Source organism: Suillus fuscotomentosus, assembly GCF_016647785.1.
Source record: "Suillus fuscotomentosus strain FC203 chromosome Unknown F5891scaffold_111, whole genome shotgun sequence".
Taxonomy (NCBI): Eukaryota; Fungi; Basidiomycota; class Agaricomycetes; order Boletales; family Suillaceae; genus Suillus; species Suillus fuscotomentosus.
Window position 1 is genome coordinate 100,485 of NW_024539623.1, and position 19,846 is coordinate 120,330.

The window sequence follows — 19,846 nt, forward strand, 5'->3', positions numbered from 1 at the left end:
GAAGTATCCTTGCTACAGCAGAGGGATTTCACGCCAGCCCGTCAATGACATTGAGATCATTATGTTTAAATGCCGCAAAAGATTGAACTGTTCGTGATTTTGGCAACGTGCCAGTGCGACCTTCGAGGTATCCTTGCTACAGCTACCTCAGGTTGTCAACGACATCATTTCATTGTTCTAACACAGCTTTGAACAGCGCCCACTGGCAAGTTACCTTTGTAAACAACAGTGTGATGACCTAGTTTGGTGGTTCATCAGTAAGTAACGACAAAATGGGATGGATGGATTGCTGAGTAGAAGATCATGCTCATTGACGAGTTGGAGGATCAAACAGTCCGTTGGGAAGTGTCTTACACAAAGTCCAAACATGGTTCAATTAGAGTTGTGTACAAACAACACCTACCTTTTACATACGAGTCATCCACGTTATCCACCCGGCCTTGAAGCTTGAGTCGTGACCTGGTTATTAACAGGCGAATGACTAGGTGAATTTTCACAGAACACTACCGGTACGCATCGCTATCAATCCAGCATGCCTGAACGGCAAAGACTCGAGCTGTGTTGAATGATTGGGGTGGGACCCACTGGGAGTAGAGTCGACGAGGAAGCGAGGGGAGCGAATATCTAAGGCATGCACATGACGAGTCGAGCAAATTCTGTCTAACATTCTTACTGGTTTGTTTGTTGCTCGCACTCAAGCATCCATGTTTGTTCTAACAACACTCGAAAAAATTAGCTCGGAGTCGGACCGTCTGCGTTCGCTAGCTTGCTGCTATTCACTCTCGTCATCCCAATTCGAATGCACTTGATGGCACTGCAGCATTAGATCCGCCTGAGCTCAATAAAGTAGCTTGATCAAAGAGCTAAAGTTCTGGTAAAGGTGCTCAACCCGTAAACCTGGAGGCGCCAGAGCACTAAGGGGCATTGAAAGGGTGCACATGCACCACTACAATAGTCGAGTACTCTTCATACGAGCTCCGCGAAACAGCTATCTTTCAGCGATGGCATTCGGAGCGAACACGCTTCCACCAGCCGCTAGGATCATGACAGCACTACCAAGATCGCGGGGATGAAGGAGAGATATTCACTGTTTATCAAATGCTCCTGTATGGCACACATCTATTTCGCAACACTGAATTGCTTTCATAAGTACCGCAACGAAACCTGGAATAAATAAAAATAAAAATACCCCCTCCCTGCAGATGCCCATCACAAAGAAATCATATCAAGAATGTCCTCCGCTACACGCTACTGCTAGTTTCCACATGGATACGTTCCTGGAAAACAATTGAAGTCATAATGCTTGTTGCATCGGAGGCGGCCACGATTTTAGCGTTATATTCCCGAACGCTAAGGATGAGGCGTAGTCCCAGCACAAATAGCTGTGCCATCTCGAAGATCTGGGCGAAACCAAAATAAATCTGAGTGTTCAGGGAATTTGAGTCCTATAGAATGATGAATCATGGTTGCATGTAGAGGTCGGTGACAGATTGGCATACTGCTGAGAGCATTGGAGAGAATGGGCCGATACAGAAACAAGCAATAACAAAAAAGCTAGCGCGCGCGCAGAACGTGAGCAGAAACAGACAGGTTACTGCGTTCAAAGTATGAACTTACCTCGCAAAATAACTAACGTGAGTTTGTATCAACACCGTGAAACAGTCCACAATAATACCTCTTGTTGAGTGTCTTCACAGCCCACAGAAGTGCTCGCAGTGGCAATCCAGACCAATCATGGTCTAGAAGCGTCGCTCACTCTACAGTTTTGTACTTCACTCGAACAACAGCCTATCATATGACAGATCTAGTATATCCATCTCCTGTTCTCACTCCCCTTTGCCACTATAAGCCCTGTCATGATAAAACATTCGCCTATGATATGCGTATGAAAAGGCTCACTCTCGTTCGGGTTACTTCCACGTCATCCCAATAACTTAATGCCTCCTCATTCGCTCAGACGTATGAAACTTGCGCGTGAATATCGAGTAAGGAACTCCAGGCTGCTCCTGAACCAACCATCATTCTCAAAGGCACTTATGCTGGTCTCGGTCTTCCCTGATACGCTCGCTGTGGGCAATGGCCAGTACCCGTAGTGATGCAACAAGAACCTATGAATATAATCAAATTCTCTTCCTTGCGGGGGCCTGACGTTCATAGTGTAATTCATATTACACATCTCCCGTGTTACACAATATTGCTAGTGGATACATGCACAGATTCTTGGAAAGCAACTGAAACCAGGCTAGGTCCTGCATCGGGGTCGAACATGAGCTTGGCGTGATATTCTCGAACACTGATGATCAGCCGTGGTCCCAGTACAGCTGACTGCACAATGGTGAATATTTCAAGAAAGCCAAAATAAGTCAGAATTGCTGGGGAGTATGGGTCCTATGGGAAATGACGCATCAATGAAGCATGGTTGCATGCGGAAGTCAGTGACACATTGGCGTACCTTTGGCATCGTTGGCGAAAAATAACCGAGGTTGAAGCATAGAACTACAACGGAGCTGGTATGTGAAGAACTTCAACGGAAAATATAACCATGTTCGCGTTATCGGCTCACCTCACAAAGTAACTCAAGTGAGTTTTCATTAACACCGTGAAACAGTCCCTGATAACACCTCCCGCCGAGTGTTGTCGCAATTCGCGAAAGTGCTTTAGAGCAATCCGGACTGCAAGACACAGTGTGAAGATCTCCCACACACCGGTGAGGATACAGGAGATGATGTTGAAAGGTCGGGAATTGTCAGCAACGCACTGATAGGTACCAGAGAGAATGACTTGCTCTGAAATTTATCAATGAGCCTGAAGCACTCGAATTTTTCGATCCATAATTGAAGCTCACCCGCTGAAATATACTTCATATTTATTGTGAGCATCACTATGTCGGTGACAATGATGGCCGTGAAGACAACAACGAGGAGTACCAGAACCTTTCTGGATCGTTGATACATGGCATGTAACCGAGCAATCATGATGACTTTGCATGATATTTCAGTAAAGTCGAGGTATTGCAATCGTGTAGGCTCACCACCAAGTATTGCAATTAGGACCCACATCGTCCAATATAGCGCGAAGTACATGTAAAGGCCTGGGACATCCGGTCAGCGATAAGCTTCAGAGGATCACATGCTCCAAAGAAACTCACAACTGTAGCAATCATTATTATGGATCAGAAAGCTGTCCAAGAATGTCGCTCACCCCTACATGATGATTGATTAGACGAGTATGGAAGGGAAGACATCAGTACGGAATGCTCACTGCATCTTTCAGAGGTATTATCTGAATAGCCACTGTATGCCGCTGGTCAGAAGCAACAAATGATGCATGTGAAGAGACGCACTCTCTATGTTCATGCTGATGGTGAGAGATGAACGATCAGCGCAACACCGGATCTTAACTTTCCGAACATACCCAGCATACATTACTCCAATGTAGCGCACCTAGGACATCATCACATCAGCTCAATTTGTTGAGCAGACTTATAGCGCGAGCTACATACAGTGAGATACAGGACTGTCATCAGGGACCAGTGTTGCTTCTGTTGCAGATTGATAGTATTGTTTTGTCGTTCTTTAGACATAAGACGCTCTGCTCACCCAAATCAATTCAACCTGTGAAATTATTCTTAGAGATGAGACTATTCCGGTGATGGCGTCAGCCTACCTCTTGTCCGAATGCAAGTGCTGGAGAACCATCAGATATCAATAACTGTTTCATACAACCTTGCTCACCCCAATCGTATATTACGCCAGTCGAGACAGCAACTGTGGAAATGCAGCGAAGGTTAGATCAGTATATCACCATTGTCACCAGACCAGCTCTCTACTAGTACGAACCCATAAAATAGCTGAAAAGAATATGTGAATTGATGAGTGGCCACCAGCTGGGATCATTTGAGATTATGGTCATACTGTCAGAGAGTGTGAGTGAGTGAGCAGCGAACCTGGTGGACGAATGACGACGAAATTCGTATCATTTATGTCACCTTTTATTGTCAACACGAGTACCATGTGTGTGTAATACCTGCCCATCACTTGGTTTTACCGAAGTAGGGGTTTTCGTCATGACTCACCGCCACACACTGGAAAAACTAGACCGATCCCGAATCTACACTGGAAAGAAAAAAGTGAACATCCTAATTTCCGAGTCGGCGACTAACTTGTTTTCACTGGATCTTCCATCATGAAAAACCATACTAGTTCCCGTGTCTACTGCGGGTGGAGTAAATCATATTGCATCGCTAAAGAGAGCCAGAAAAAGTTTTGACCTGGGGGTGCCTGTGCGCAAACACATAGTATTTGGTTCACGGGGGTCGAGTCGTACTGTTATACCGGCATGTTAAACAATATAATCAGTAGAACTTGAAGCCGGGTAAGAACGTAGCAGTAGGTTCAACACTCCATCGACGTGCAGTGCACTGGCATCACTAAACTGTATCAAACCCTGATGCTTATGTGAGCCGGTACAGTAGATGACATCCGCCATTCAAATCCCCGGGCGTCACCGGGCTTTGTCAAATGAATTCGTTCGACCTAGGCCTATACTTACTTGTTCGCAGTCATGCATGGTCACATAAGTACTAGCTGTCGGGGACTCGGACCCGGACCTGGCATGACCGAGCGCCGTTATGGCAAAGGCATCAGCTTCATTGAAGACAAATTTTAAACGCATATACCTTTTACCTGAGCTGTCCACGTTATCCACCTATGCCTGTCAATTTCGGCCTTGAGTCATCGACCTAACTATTAACCGAGTTTTCACCAGTGGCATGCGTCACTATCAATCTGATATTCCAGAACGTCAGCGCCTCGCACATCAGTGAACTGATGAACATATTAAAATACTATATTATACCATATATTGATAACAATCACACCAATGTTCACAAATGTGGCGGGGGGTTTGACATGGAAATATGTAACCTTATGTGGGAAGGATGCGTTTCGAAGATGACCCATCAAGTCCTGGTGCGTTCAAGACACTATCCTCCAAGTGGATTTTAACGCAAAAAAAATACGAAACTCAGGCTAAGGAAGTTAGTTGTAGTCTAGAATTATCAACATCGGCACAGACGTTGCCGCCCATGATTGGTATACATTACTTCAGTTGTGTGAATATTAGTTAGCACAGACCACTTCATGTGAAAGCCGAAACAGTTCACCCCGTTTGTGAGTGTCTGTTCTTCATATTTGATTGTATAATGAGAAAACGCGAGTTGGAGTTCGACAGCCTTTTCAGTTGGTTGCCTACAAGGCACTCGATTCCTATGTGGCGGACATTTGTCTAGGCCGACTGAGACATCCACGATGTCCTTCGCACAGACTCTTGTGACTACTCTATAGTGCATCCGTCATCAATGTGTTCGGCTCACTGTGTGCTTCCGGTGTTGTTTAGCAGTTTGCACTCAACCTACGATAGCTGAGATTGTATATAATTTTGCTTGTGATACCCAATTCACACAGTCACGGGGTACTTGCATATTCCAGCCAGATATTGGCAGTCTGCTACATTCGACATTTTTTGGCGATCGTGCTCCATCCGCAATTTAATTTTGTGCAACTCAAACCTGTAATGCAAGAGGTGCGTTTCATGTGTGCAGGAACTATCGCAGATCTGGGGACAGCAAGAAACTATGGTGCGTGTTCACACATCAAAATACATACCAGCCCATAGGACATTTACCGACGAAGGTACCCGATTTGAATATATATATATATATTTATGTGTCTGAGCAACGACATAGCGATCGCACAGAATTGATACACAGCAAATAGCTCAGACATTTGGTGGCGCTGTTCTGGAAACATTTGTAATGTATCGTTCTGACACTGGTAATTACTTTGCACAACTCTGACACTGCTGATTACTTTGTACAAAGCATACCATATCAGTCCGTTTTAAAGACAGGGCAAGCGCTAAGCACAATGCCCCAAACCACCAAATTCATGCCTGTTCGGAATACGACCGGAAATATTCTCTGCCAGGAAGCCTGGCAGGAATTCATACGAAGTTGCACGATTCTGGAATTGCGTTTGCGCGGCAAGTTGTTTCGTACTGATCAGCCTCGACAAATACGAATGATAATTCACGCCTGTTCTGAATACCACCAGAAATTTCTCTGCTAGGAAGCCTAGCAAAAATCTATATGAAGTTGCACGATTCTACGATTGCGTTCGCAGGGCAAGTGGTTTCATACTAATCAGCATCGGTATATACAAATAATTGTGACAACAATCCTACGATTGCGTTCGCAGGGCAAGCCGTTGCATACTGACCAGCATCGGTATATACAAGTAATGGTGACAACAATCATTGCTTCGTTCCACTGGTACACTGGATACATCAAATTTGGTGTGGCAAAATGATCTGTCACCTGGAGACTGAACACTACAAAGATGGAATTGCATGATCCGCTTAAGTGTAATTGAATATACTGATGTCTGCCCGAGTTGTGTCACCTACAAAGCATCTCTGATTTGATAGAATTGAAAGGTGCAACAAATCTTGCAGTAGATTGCACATTAAAAAGTTTATCATCATCACTGAAAATCATTCCTTCCCATTTGCGATCTCGAAGTATAACAATGAATGTAACATTTATGATTGCATTAAAAACATTACGTCGAATAGATAAAGTCGGGGGTCAAGTTAATCCGAGTCAAAAGCAGCGTCCTCCAGCCTCTTTCTCTGCTCGGCTAGCGCTGTAACGGACATCTTAGATACAACTTCCGGTGTTAGATCTTCTCGATGATTTTTTCCAAAAATCTTTCTAAACAGTGATGTTAGATATGATACATAGCAGACCACAGGACTTATTACCTAGTCCACCATTCAAGTAGTTTGCTCACCCTTCGTTGTGCGACAGGGCCAGGAACATCCTCGAAGAAATCGACGATGTTGTTCCAAAATACTTCGTAATCGAAGTCACCATCAATGGTGCGCCATGATGAGACGTTGGATAGCGCAAAACGAACCTGAACGATTATAAGCCAGACATTGATGGTAAATAATCATTGTACTCACTTGACAGACGACATAAGCGATGGAGCGAGGGGTGACCTTCCTCATGTTAATGATCGAGGCAACGCACGTTTTAACCTTGACCTGATTTAATGCCCGCCTGGCGCGTCGGTTATTTTCGAGGATGTCGGCTCCATCACCATCGCCATCAGCCTCTCTTGCAGAGGATGGAGACGTAAATACAGCTTTGAAAGCCTAGCACCATAATAAGTTTGAGTAAGCAAGTACAACGCGATCATGATGTACTGACCTGAACGAGGATCTTGGACATAAAGAGACCCCGTTCGAGGTTGTTCTCGTCGAACGAGTAATTCTCGTACACAAATACCGGCCAAGAATTTTCTGATACGATGAAGTCTGATGTTCTGTCGCGGATGCCAGCTTTCACACTGCCTAGGCTTCAGCGTCATGTATTAGTTTCATAAAGGTAATTGCTTACCGGTCATCACTCCAATCCCACTCTGCAGGGCAGAGCAACATCCCACAGATATCGTGTACAAAGCCGCGCAAGTGTTTGTCGTTAGACCTGAGTAAAGAGGATGGTCGAAAATCCTGATTGACCCAGGCGGCGACAAGATCCTTTAGAGTGGATGTATCGTCGCCACGGGCCGCATCGGCTCCTCTTTTGATCTATGAAAGTATGAGTATGCAGCGTGAAAGTATTGAGAACACGAACCTTTTTTAACATATCTTCAGCTTCATCGGCATCAAGTTCTGCAAGCTTAGAATGCATCCATGGCAGAGTCTGTGCGAGCGCGAGGTAGCCGCGCTGTAGGCGATCTTGTCTGAATAATAGAATCAAATATGTTATTTTTTTTAAAAAAAGACTTACTCTGTGGTGCCTTCTGCCGTGTCGTCGTCCATCATGGCTTGCTCGTATCTGCGATCGTTCTCAGCGATCAAATCTTCTAAGCCAGTATAAAGGACAGTCATTCGGCGAACTGCCCGGCCTTGGGCGACGTAGTATGTAGTCTTTCTGCGAGCATCTATGAGGGAGAGACAGCGAGGAAGATGGCATACGACGAACCTCTGCTTCGTTCCTTTTTCTTGCTTCATTGTCTGTAATTCATCTTCCAATGCAGCGATGCGGCGTTTGGCCCTGGCCTCTGAGGAGGTAGGTACTGCCCCAGAGAGGTCTGGAAGTGCGAGGGCGTGCGGCAACGCCCCACTGTCAGGCTCTGATGCAGACATGGCAGAAGTGATAATGTCAAGTCACGATGAAACGACAAGAATAGAGAGCAACGAGGAGTAGATATTAAAGAGTGATGGTGAAGAGAGTGGCTGCAGAGAAGATGCGGGTAAGTAAAAAAACCCGCCTGCCAGACCATTATATATAACGTTCGCTAAATTGTCGAGACTTATAGGGCAATCCCAAATGAGGATACGAGAGTGGGTGTAACTAAGCGAGGCTCACCCCTCGAAACATGGTATCATAACGTAGTAGGTCTTACTAATAGGTTTGGCAGGCTGGAGATAACGACTGCATGAAGTCAGGTCAGCCGAGTCATTACTAGGAGAATAAGATCAGAACAACAGTACCGAAATTGCCATGAAATCTCTGATGTGCGAAGGTATCGATACCAGGAATACTGAGTGAAACGATGACCGTGACAGAGTAAGCCCTAACTTAAACTTGACTCGGAATGATGAACCAAACGCCCACCGTGACCAGTTACGGCAGCCAAATGTCGTTCCGTATACAGCACCAGAGACTCCCATACCCATCAACACCGCATTCACGATGCCACCCAAGCCCTCGCCAGTAATGAACCCAGCAACTACGGCGAAGCAATACATCTCATAGTGGTTGAAGGACCTGAACAACCTGTGAATTTATCAAAGTGCAGTCGGGAAAGATACTTGCATTCTGTGCCAGAAGAAAGCGATCGTCAAGCCGAAGAACATAGCCAATGGATAGGTGCATGAATCTTAAAGGGAGACAACATTAGAAGTATACAATAGCTTCGAAGTGTTCCTCACTCATAATGAAACCGATGCTAATGGCATTAAAGTTCCTGAATATCTAATTTGTAAGGTTTCGTTTTGAGGTAATATACAGAGAAACCTACGGAACCCAAACACAATATTTCAGCGGGACGACAGTAAGCTCCGCAACAACCAAAATCACAGCCGCAATACCCAAACCTATTGGATACCCTGATGATGGTGGGATGGAAGGCTCGATGATGAGACCGCAACCCCAACTGCCTGTTGATTTGGTCAATAGCATGCAATGAAAGGTAGAGTTTCATGAATAAGAACACACCCTTCAAGATCGTGCATCAGGTCGCAAGTGGTGTAGGGGAGATCACCGATGCATGGATATGCAGTCGAGAAAACAATGTGAACGCGGCCATGAAGATGGACACGATGGCGCCGGTCAGCTGACCGTAAAAGACAGCTTCGGGGGACGCTCTGAAAGAACGGGTAGATTTGGTATCGCGAGTCATATCAGCAGTAGTTCAGAGAAGCATGATACATACCTAAAGCAAGCATTCCTGATGACGAATTCGAGAACTCGCCTCTCTGAACTGAGTATCATTGTCCTTCGCCAATACTACAAAAATTAGTCGAGAAGTACTACCTTCTGAGATAGATGTCAGTATAGAATCACATGTTCCAAGATGCACTCAACGATAGATGCCACAGGATGAATGTTTGTGCGGCCGGCACTCTCGCATCCAATGAAGCTAAACATACATGAGAAGACAATGACTGGAGTCTGATGTTCAAGCACCGGTCATCGTGAAGGAGTTGTGCCTCACCTAGAATTGTGATACCAACGCTCTGGCCATACCGGACACCCACGACAATACATGTGACCACGATGCTAGGAACGAGTACACCACAGTAACACCAGCCCAGAGCAAGAATGGAACCCGGTTTTCAGATGGTACAGGACCCACGGTCTACCTGCATGGTTCGTTGCGTACTATGCGTAAGAATCTCCATTGAAACGCGTTCCGTGAGTGCACCTATCGCATCGCCGCCCACGGCCGAATAGCTAGAGAAGTTCTGGTTGCAGGTGAGACTCGTGCAAAGTAGCATGAGTGTACAGACCTTAACCTTGAGCAGCTGTCTTTCTACCTCCGGGAACAAGTGATCGAATGCCATACAGAAGTAACTTGAAGGGCGAACCATCGAGGAAATACTAGTATATACCTGACTCCGGAAGGGTCAGTAGAATGTCACGTGCAGGAAGTTCGAGTCGCAAATAATTCTCAGGCTTGAGACCGTCAGCGGTGGCAGTTTGAGGACTAGTACTAGCTTTCGATTCCTTCAAATACTACTCAAATGACGCTGCCAGTTCAGGTCTCAAATGGTCGTCCCACCTCAAATTTCACCAAGCTCAGTACTGGAATTGTTGACTATCTGACAGTCACGGTTATCAGTCGGTAACAGCCACAGTGTTCAAGCTAAACATATTTGGGAATGCCAAATAGGGATGCAAAATCGACGACATTTTTAAACTCCGAGAGGGCTCCGACTGATGTTCACAAGGTGAACTGAAGCATCACTGAATCGTCTACTAGCACCACCAGAATGCAGTCCGAGTCACTAGTACTGCACTGTTAGTATAGTTATACTATCAATCTGACTCAGAGACGCTAAAATTTATGCAATGTTCCCATATGTCCTCAAAGACCTCGTCCGAATTGGCAGCCTTCTTGGCCACAGCGACACCTGGCGATACTGCAGCCACCGTGACTGATGCAGAGGATGGCAAGGGTGTGGATAGAGGAGCTGTCAGCGGCGTAGAAGGAGGAGGAGGATCGGGAGTAGGAGAAACGGGAGGAACAGAAGGAACAGGAAGGAGAGGAGAAACGGGAGGAACAAGAGGAGGCGGAAGAGGCGATTGTGACGGCGACACGGATGGAGAGTTCGATGGAGGTGCTACATTTGATGAAGACTGCTGGGATGGAACCTGGTAATAACAGAACGACCTGCTATCCGCTGCAGCCTGAGCGGCTACTGTGAAATTTTGCCTTGCAGTGCGTTGCGCTCTGGTCCTACGCGCAGGATCATAAAACTTGATAGCGTCGAGACTTATGTTACTGCTGTTGCTTTCTAGTTACGTTGCGATCGTTAATAATGACTTCGAGTGGGATAAACAGAGGAAAACTTACTACTCGTACGCACTGGGGGCATGTCTGAGTGCTACGCCGTTCAGGCGATAGTACTCGACACAAACTGGGACAGCAGCACTTGAAGGGAGTCCGAGTGCAATCGTTATTCGGCGGCGCGAGAAGCATTTAAATCTCACCTTCACGGTGGCGGTAACATTACATATTATAGTGCATGTCCGCACCTCGAGGTACTTATGTCATATCCATGTTCAATTTTAATGAACGTGTTCGGAGCTTTCCAGCACTCTGATCTGCCAGTGATGCTGCCACTGAATCGAGACTTTATTGTTGCCTACCGAACAGGCCCTCGGCTCGAGCCTCGAACGACGGAAATATGAGTCCCTGATGACCCCGAACCTCAGGTTCTTGAATCATTTATCATGATTCTACAAGGTTTAAAGGCCTTATGAAACGAAGTCACTCCCGTCGAATGGAACATGATTATCATTCACTGCTTAATCGATCTTGGAGAGTGCAAAAGAGATCTACATGTGTTCCATCGAAAGATTGGGCGACGTACGTTCGTCTTGTGCAGACGTTGCTAATGGTGTTCATATATTAAGATAGATCCCTCACGGCTGCGATATACTCACCGAATTATCCCACAATATCCACTAGGACGCGTTTCTTCAGAGGAAAGATGCTAGTAGAATTGTGCTTCAGGTAAAGTCAAATGACGATTATACTGACTGACCTTTGTGTTCTGTCCCACGGCGGTGTTGCTAAGATGCTGTCAACCTTGCTGTAAGGTTTTGATCTTATCAACTTCCGCCTCCGGAATCTCCGAGTCCATGACGAACTCCTGTTGAAGCAATACGTGTTGATATAGCTCTCTATGAACACAGACATAGACACGTACCTCCCCTACTGCCAAACGACCTTAACCGCGTCTAAGTTGTCAAGTCCGAGATCATCCGTGAAGTCGGGAGTTGATACGGAGTACAGTCAATAAAGTGACATCGAAGAAAATATACCGACCTTGACTATGTCCACTTTCTCGAAGCCCTTTATCACATCTAGTATGCGTGTCTACGGATTCCTTCGACAAACTGGCTGCTGCCGAGTAGTTCACACGAAGCGCCAAGGTCTGTCTTGAGGACACCGCAAGTACGGGTCGTGCATGAATCACACTGCGAAGGGCAAGGCGAGTGAAGAAGGACATGCGAAGGCCACGTTTTAGAACCTGGAAGGGAAAGTCAAGTTGACCGAAGGCATGCTTAGACTGGAATCACTTAGGGGCAAAGAAGATTCGACGTGTTTTTAATTTCGATCATTGAGAAGTCTGAATCGATCGTCATGATTCCTCTGTCTCACCAGCAATTCGAAGCCGGCTTGTCGTAAATGCTTTTCAGAGGCACGCTCGATTATCTGTTTGGCGGCCTCGAAGGTTCAATACCACGTAAATTGATGGTATAACGTCCAAGATTCCTGGATTGTTCAGGTTGGTTCCAATCGGCTAATATGCTATTCAGTGGAAGATATATCTCGATGAATGACAAATGGGCATACCACATCAACTTCGAACGTTTCTGACCAATTAGAGCTTAATTTGATGTGAACACCTTTATGCCGTTGAGAGTGAAGACGGCAAATGAATCAGATCTGCCTAGGTATAATCTTAGAACGGGCACAACGTGCACGCAGCAAAGCTTACCTGTCCTGTCAACAGAGCGAAGGTCTTTGCCAATCAAAGTCAACACCGAATGTGCCTTGGTCTGTAACGAAAGAGGTGAGAGGTGTAAATAATGCACGTGCTTTACGCACCGCTTACTGTGGACGGTACATGGCAGGTTTCAATCTCAACTGTAGACGGATGGCAATCTGTATCTGTGAGTATGAAGGACGATCGACGATCCTGAGGTGATAAGACTCAACCTATACCTCAATGATAGTAGACGGGGCGGGGTAATTTCTAAGAAAGCCTTAGTATCACCCTTCCATTCCGCTATAACGTCATCCTCGTCGAGGTCACTCTCAAGCGTAATCAGACGTAACCAAAGTTGACCTCTTTAATAAAACATCTAGCAACATGAGGCCATTGCGCATTCGTACTTCGCGATTGCAGGTGCTGCATTCTTCCGAGATGTGCTAGAGGACTTGGAAGCTACAGTCAAAGGATATATGAGAGCCTGGGGGTGGTGCTTTCTGACTTCGGTAAGAAGGTTGTTGATATTTCGCCGCACATTGACGTTTGGAGTTTGGATGCGGGCAATGATCTAAGGAAACGTTTCAACAAGAAATAGGACCAATGCTAATTTTCGCTCACCTGAGGAATGACTTCTAACCACGTATCAACCTCAACAACGGAGAAGCCGTTGGCCATGGCCTGACTGACATCGTCGTGTGCGCCAAACTTGAACCACAGCGTGAGCAACCTGAGAGTATCTTGTAAAGTGTTCTCATTTCGGAGGCCGATCAAGCGAAAGAACCCTATTTCAGAATGAGCGGGAACCTGAACTTTGGAAAGGATAAACTGACCTTAAACAACCTGCACGATGTGGGCAGCAAGCCCACTCCCGGGGATGTCGGCAGCCGTGCTTTCCTTTTAACTCTCCAGATGGCCAATGGCCTCGACGCTAGCGCCCATGTATGCCAGGCCTTATACCAATTAGGATCATAGTGGGTTGCCAGAAGGTACGAATGCAGTACGTCTTTGACGTTCCGCTGACCAGCTAGTGAGTAAGAGATGTGACTAGGATCAACGCACGTACAGGGCCCCGATCTTCCTTCAGTACTACTTGCCATTGCCCTTGTTTGAAGTAACAACGAGCGAGAAGACGCGAGAGTTCTTCCAGCTTAGCTTTACCAACACCAGATCTTTGCGAGTGATCCTTGGATTCCACCTGCAAATCCCTTGCAAGGCTTGCAGAGAGAATTGCCGCAAGAAGTTGAGGTTTTCCTAATGAGCGCCGGTGGACCACATATGTTTGAATTATGCACAGACAACATTTAGAGAAGCTTTCATGTGCTGGTCGTCTCGAAGATGCTGTAGTTGAAAACAAAAACAGAAATGGAATCATTGTAATGTATGAACGTTGTCATTCACGCACCCTTGCCGGTGAAAGCAATGAATTGATCGTCTTCTCTGTCAATGCCATTCGGTCTGACTTGCAGCAAAGGTTCGCAAATTTGATCCACGTAACAGGATCATCTTCTGGGTTGAGGACAAGGGCTCTAACTTGCAGAATCCGTTGTCAGGTTTCGACATCTGGTTGACACCCTTGCGGTCTTGTGAAGGGTAAGGGCAAGTATTGCACAGGTTTTGAATACGCACCTCTTCATCCAAGTTTTTCGCATTGCTGCCTGGTGGTCGGTTTGATCTGCATACTGTTTATACACAATGATCTCCTCCAGCTCCGAGAGCATCTGTACGCGAACAAGAGTGCTGCCCTATGTTAGTACACAGTAAACTCGGGGTACAAGGCCTAACTCACTTGTGAGACCGGCCGTATCCTTTTCCAACAAAGGATGTCAACTCTGGCTCGAGTAAGTCTCTTGCTTTGCCGATCTCCTTGAGAGCCTTTGGGAACTGATTCTGATGTACAGAAAGAATGGCTTTGTAGAATGTTCTATCTGGTGAGTCATGATGACTACTGGCAGTACTACCTCAGGCAAGATACGCACGCCACTAGAAATTATTAATCTTTCCTCCGAGTCAGCCGGACATCATTGTGACACGATGCAGTGACAACTGGTGTTCAAGCGTGACGTGACCACACGATCGGCCAAAAATGATACCCAAATGACCACTTAGTACTGACCGTATCATGATACTGTCGAGAAGTGCAGAGCTTGTGGGTTTATCTAGGCCTCCTACTACATGTGTGTAATAGCGCGTAGAAAAGTTTTCTGATTCGAGTTATACAACGTAGAGGTACTAGTACAAGTAGAAGGAAATGCAACTATGAGATCACGATCATCACTGTCTATCAATCACGGTAGGAGTCAGTAACACTGGAAATGCGATAGACATGGACCTCGTTGAGAATTTAGAAAACATGAAAAGCGTGAAACGAGTATTGAAAATCAACATGATGAACTTGCATCGTGAGACCACCCCAGACTTAGTATATGAAGCTTGAAGCGCACTAATGTTTTCTACGCTTGTTTGAACCTTTGTTGCGGCGAGGCTTGGTCTCGGCCTTCGAAGCTTTAGACGTACTCGTCGCAGCAACGTTCAAGGGTTTGGTGCTGGTACCCGCCACGGGTGTCACGGTAGAATCGGACTTGCTGGGACCCACCATAATCATTCTGAATACGTCCTCGGAGGGAACGCGAGGAGTCTTTGGGGTGCGTGCGGTAGGTTGATCATCGTCGGTGTTATTTGCCCCAGAGGTGTCCTCTGATTCCGAGGGGACATAAGACAAATCACAGGAACGCTTCGCACCTCTGAAACGAACCGCATGCCAACCGACATAACGCAAGTGGGCAGTGAGATCCGCCGCGGACATGACTCCCAGCGCGCTAAGATCCCACTCAATGGGGAACGGTTCGGGAACGAACTTTTCTAGAGCAGAACGATTGATGGCAGGATCACGTTCTTTCTGGAAGTCGACGAAGAGGTCTTTCATCTTTGCTAACCCTAGGTCCAATATCCTCGTTACGTTGTCCATGTGCAGTTCAGGCACTAAAGTCTGATCATGATGATCATTTGAGTGATTCGTTGCGTAGAACGATAGTGAGAACTTACGCCATGCGCCCTGTGCTCTGGCTTGCCATTCCGCATGTCGATCGGTTTATCTTTCTCGCCTTTCATCCAAATGAAATACTCCACTGATTTGACATGACACCACGTATGACCAGCGATTTCGACGGGCTCCTCCCATGTTCGTGGTGTCGAATGCATGTGGATAAATGACTTGAGAGGCAACGGTTGCGGCTTAAGTTCATCATCATTGCAGCGGTTGTGCAGCGTCTCATCCGCGATTGAGTTGAGTGGAGGAGAGGCGTAGCGTTGGTGTTCTCGTACTAAGACAATTGATGCTAAGATTGCCTCAGGATGTGTAGCGATCATCGACTCCATCTTCTCAAAAACGTGATCCCATTCCTCCGTCAACGCAGTTTCTCCGATGTAGGGAATAAGCACAACTTCAGTAGGTCCCTGCGTAGGGGTCAGTGATACGACCATATCAGGCGTGGCGAATTTGTCCTCGATCTGGAGGGAATAGTTCATATGTATCTGGGGGTGAATGGTCCTGCGATGGTACGGAAAACAGCGCATCGCGAAGGAAAGGGATTCTTTCAAGTCGTCATAAAACACTTCATGCAAAATGGTGGGCATGTCTATACTAAGGAGCTCTTCGTTGTAGTCGTAAGTCAGCCTGAAGCGCCCAATTTAGTATTACTCGAAGCAGAAAGCAATTAGTTGACTCGACCTGGGCTTCGTAGGCACTCGGCCCGTTTCTCCTACCTCGTGTTCTATTATCTCAAATTCTTCCGCTCTCATGCCAGGGAATTCCTGTAATAATGATGAGTGTTTCGATCATCTTTGACTCATGAACTAGCAAAATACACACCATATAGCTTCTTGTTGGAGTTGGTCCAGTCAAATAGTTCAATACCTTCCAGACATCTTCAACACAATTAGAATACAGTATAACAATTCCTTCCCATTGAACATACTCGGTGTAAAGTCACGGTGTTCAGAAGGGTAGAGTCGCTGGATATCATCATACAATGGATCTGCTGCGGTCACAGTCACAGTAGCCTGGGTAGCGGCTGTAGGAACCTCTTCAACTTGAAGCTCAACTACGTTTGTCTCAAGCTCTGGCACCTCCTCTTGCACAGGCAGGGATGTTGGAATAGATTGGGATGCTGTAGTCCTCTTTTTCAATGGTAAACTTGAGGATATTGATCCAGACTTCGGCCTGACGTTCTTCGAGTTCAATTGGGGCTTGTGCTCATTGTCGGCGATGCGTGTGGCTTGTGGATTGGTGCTCCTGGTTGTGTGGGGTTTGTGATGGTGACTTGGGACTTTGGAGGAATAAGAATGTTTGATGCCAGGGCGGTCTACTATGGCAGCAGGCATGATGGTGTTGGATGAACCTAGACGGCACGAATTTGCCACGGCGGTGACTGTGACTCGAGGTCTTGAACTTGAAGAAGCTCCGAGCGAAAGGAGATGATCAAGATCATTACAAATGATAAGGATCAACTCTCAGGCTGTAACCAGTTTACGGCAAGTGCCGAGAATCGATCAACTTGTCAGCAAATCAACAATGGTTGTTGCAAGTGGTGGTGGGCAATGCCCGCCAACACAGCAGGACACTTATATAATCTTCCCACCTCAGCAATGGCAAAGGATACTGAAACCTCGAGTTGTGCAATGAACTAGAAACCCTGTTACCTTGTACTCGCGGGTGAATATGATTGAAATGTTGCTTGTTATAATGTTATCAGAACCGAATGTGCAATTTTGCATTTTATCACAAGATACAGTACCAATGAAGCTCAATTTATCACCTCAAAGGGCGATATTAGAAAATCGGTTCTGATAACATTGTAGAGGAAGAAAAAATAATCAAAAAGTTCACTGTGCACGAATCGGAAGAGCCGCAGGTTAGGTGCACAAACTCTTCAGAGGAAGACACCCCCTATGCGATGTAACAAGCGTGAATTTCCAAAAACGGGTGGTTACGCAAGCTATAGCTCCAGCGCATGACACCGTCGTAACGCTCCTCAGCTTAACCTGTGGAGCCTACATTCATTTCCTTGTCAAATAAATGATATTATCGACTCCATAATAATTTGCCATGCCTCAGAAGCACCGAGAACAGCCCAAATCTCGCAAAAACGATGCTGTAGAGCAAAGAGAGATCAACTTCGACACACCCGCGAAAAACGGTGCAACAAAGAGAACGATGCACCTCGAAATGCCCCGTTTCCCTGCAAGAAGTTTTCAGCTCGCCTTTTTGCACGTTTACGAGGCGATTCGGTTGCCTATGATGATGATCTCGATGACACAAATAATGTGACACAAATATATTAAACTACTTTACTTGCAAATACCTACATCTACTTCATAAAATAATCGCATACTGCACATAACATACTTTAGCTATAACATACAATAATTCTGACCACAATAAAATGCACAAAAACTTGCTGTGACATCAAATATTGGGTCGGTTTCACAAAATGAGATCATTCAGGGGTTTTTAGCTTATATAAGCGTCCCGCTTTGTTGGTGGGGATTGCCCACCACCATTGCAAGGTGAGTGTGTAGTGCCCTGTTAGCATTCCGAAGTAGATCGGCCCCCAACAGGGTGGGAAACACGAGTCCCTGAATGGATCAATTACATCAGCGGTGAGGACCTCAACCACCACTCGGTAAGCATATTTCCTCATCATTCTTAAGTCGAAGCTCACCGCCCTCGCGCAGACATACTCTGCGCTATCTTGCCATGTTCGTGTCACCCCCTCAAACACTCATCACCGAGCCGCCTGACGACCAGTACTTGATATTGACATCCCCGACTTCAACTCCCATAGTGCTACCAGCTCTGACGCCACCAACAACAATTGCCGCTGCTCTGAATTCTGCTTCCAAGCCCTGCAGCATACACCAATTTGGCTTCCTCATCTTCGTGTCCCACCCTCTCCCACAAAACTTGGGTGTGTAGTTCTTATGATTCAGGTTCTGGGCTTAGTAGGAACAGTGACGATAATAGGAGTTCGTGGTGCGCAGAATATATTCGGCCAATTCCGATATTCAATTATACTAATTATTTACTCTGCCACTCAGATGCTCTCATAACTCCGCTAAGCAGTGCACGAGCCATGTCGGCTGATTGCAATGTCTATACTCATGTCACAACAGTAGTGCAGTCTCTCCTTCACAGTATCTTGTTATTTACATATCATGAAATTTTAACTATGAACCAACTTAATTTTTTGTGTCTGCTTGACTAAGGGAGCACTGAGATGAAGATGCAATATACAAATTATGACTACAAATATTTGACAGGAACATGTATATAGACAGTAGGGTAGTATGCACGAGGTGGGAGTACAAGAAAAAATCCAGGATGCAGTGGAACACTGGAAATCACTGAAGAAAAATATGAAGGCGAGGTAGTGGTAAGAGTCAGCTGGTGGGGAAAGATAAGATGTCGACGACGAATGCAAAGGGGATCCAACACTAGATCTTGATGCAGAGGTGCTGCCTGGTCATGATGCGCTGTTCTGAAAAAATTTAACCAGCCGCGACAGCATACTTCATGGCGAGGTGGGCGCGGAATTGGTGTTAAGGGTTATAGGGAGGACACAGAGAGGTGGCGCCATTCATGAGCACTAGGGTTGGAAAAAAAGGCAGAGACCGTGAGCTCGACGAGTAGGACAATGAAGACGACAATACATAAAAAAATATTTGTACCTTTCTCCAGCACAGTTTGTGGGGTCCAACCTTTACTAAATAATGTCAGTCAAATGCTAACATGGTTTCTGAAACATAGAGAGCTGATCTATTTTGGAATGCTAACAGGTCACACATCACTCTTGCAAGGTCACCTGTTGTTCCCATGTACCTGATCTAATTAGATGTGACAGCTGGGTGTGATGCTGTATCTAAGTTGATATGTTTTTGCCTCTCCCTGCCCAAATGAATAATTAGTTAATAAAGGAGGGTCTTTAGAACTGTAGAAGGTGCTGGGTAGGGTAGGTACCTATGAGGGCCTCGGCTATATCCCTCCCTGAGT

At 46.0% G+C, this 19,846-nt stretch overlaps 3 protein-coding genes across 3 annotated transcripts; all 3 read right to left on the reverse strand.

The window, feature by feature from the left end:
- Positions 1-6,651: 6,651 nt before the first annotated feature.
- On the reverse strand, positions 6,652-8,214 carry F5891DRAFT_963608 (uncharacterized protein; the record flags this gene model as incomplete). The annotated part of the gene is made up of 8 exons (XM_041376020.1): positions 6,652-6,772; positions 6,823-6,977; positions 7,090-7,218; positions 7,274-7,412; positions 7,463-7,653; positions 7,700-7,808; positions 7,856-7,999; positions 8,051-8,214. 8 exons carry the CDS (start codon positions 8,212-8,214, stop codon positions 6,652-6,654), a joined length of 1,152 nt encoding a protein of 383 aa, XP_041218579.1.
- A 2,398-nt stretch (positions 8,215-10,612) lies between these two features.
- On the reverse strand, positions 10,613-11,172 carry F5891DRAFT_1196972 (uncharacterized protein; the record flags this gene model as incomplete). Its single annotated transcript, XM_041368405.1, has 2 exons — positions 10,613-11,091; positions 11,151-11,172. The coding sequence occupies 2 exons, from the start codon at positions 11,170-11,172 to the stop codon at positions 10,613-10,615; spliced, it is 501 nt and encodes a 166-aa protein (XP_041218580.1).
- Positions 11,173-13,171: 1,999 nt separating this feature from the next.
- Positions 13,172-13,473, reverse strand: F5891DRAFT_963623 (uncharacterized protein; the record flags this gene model as incomplete). The annotated part of the gene is made up of 2 exons (XM_041376024.1): positions 13,172-13,366; positions 13,417-13,473. The coding sequence occupies 2 exons, from the start codon at positions 13,471-13,473 to the stop codon at positions 13,172-13,174; spliced, it is 252 nt and encodes an 83-aa protein (XP_041218581.1).
- Positions 13,474-19,846: the final 6,373 nt, after the last annotated feature.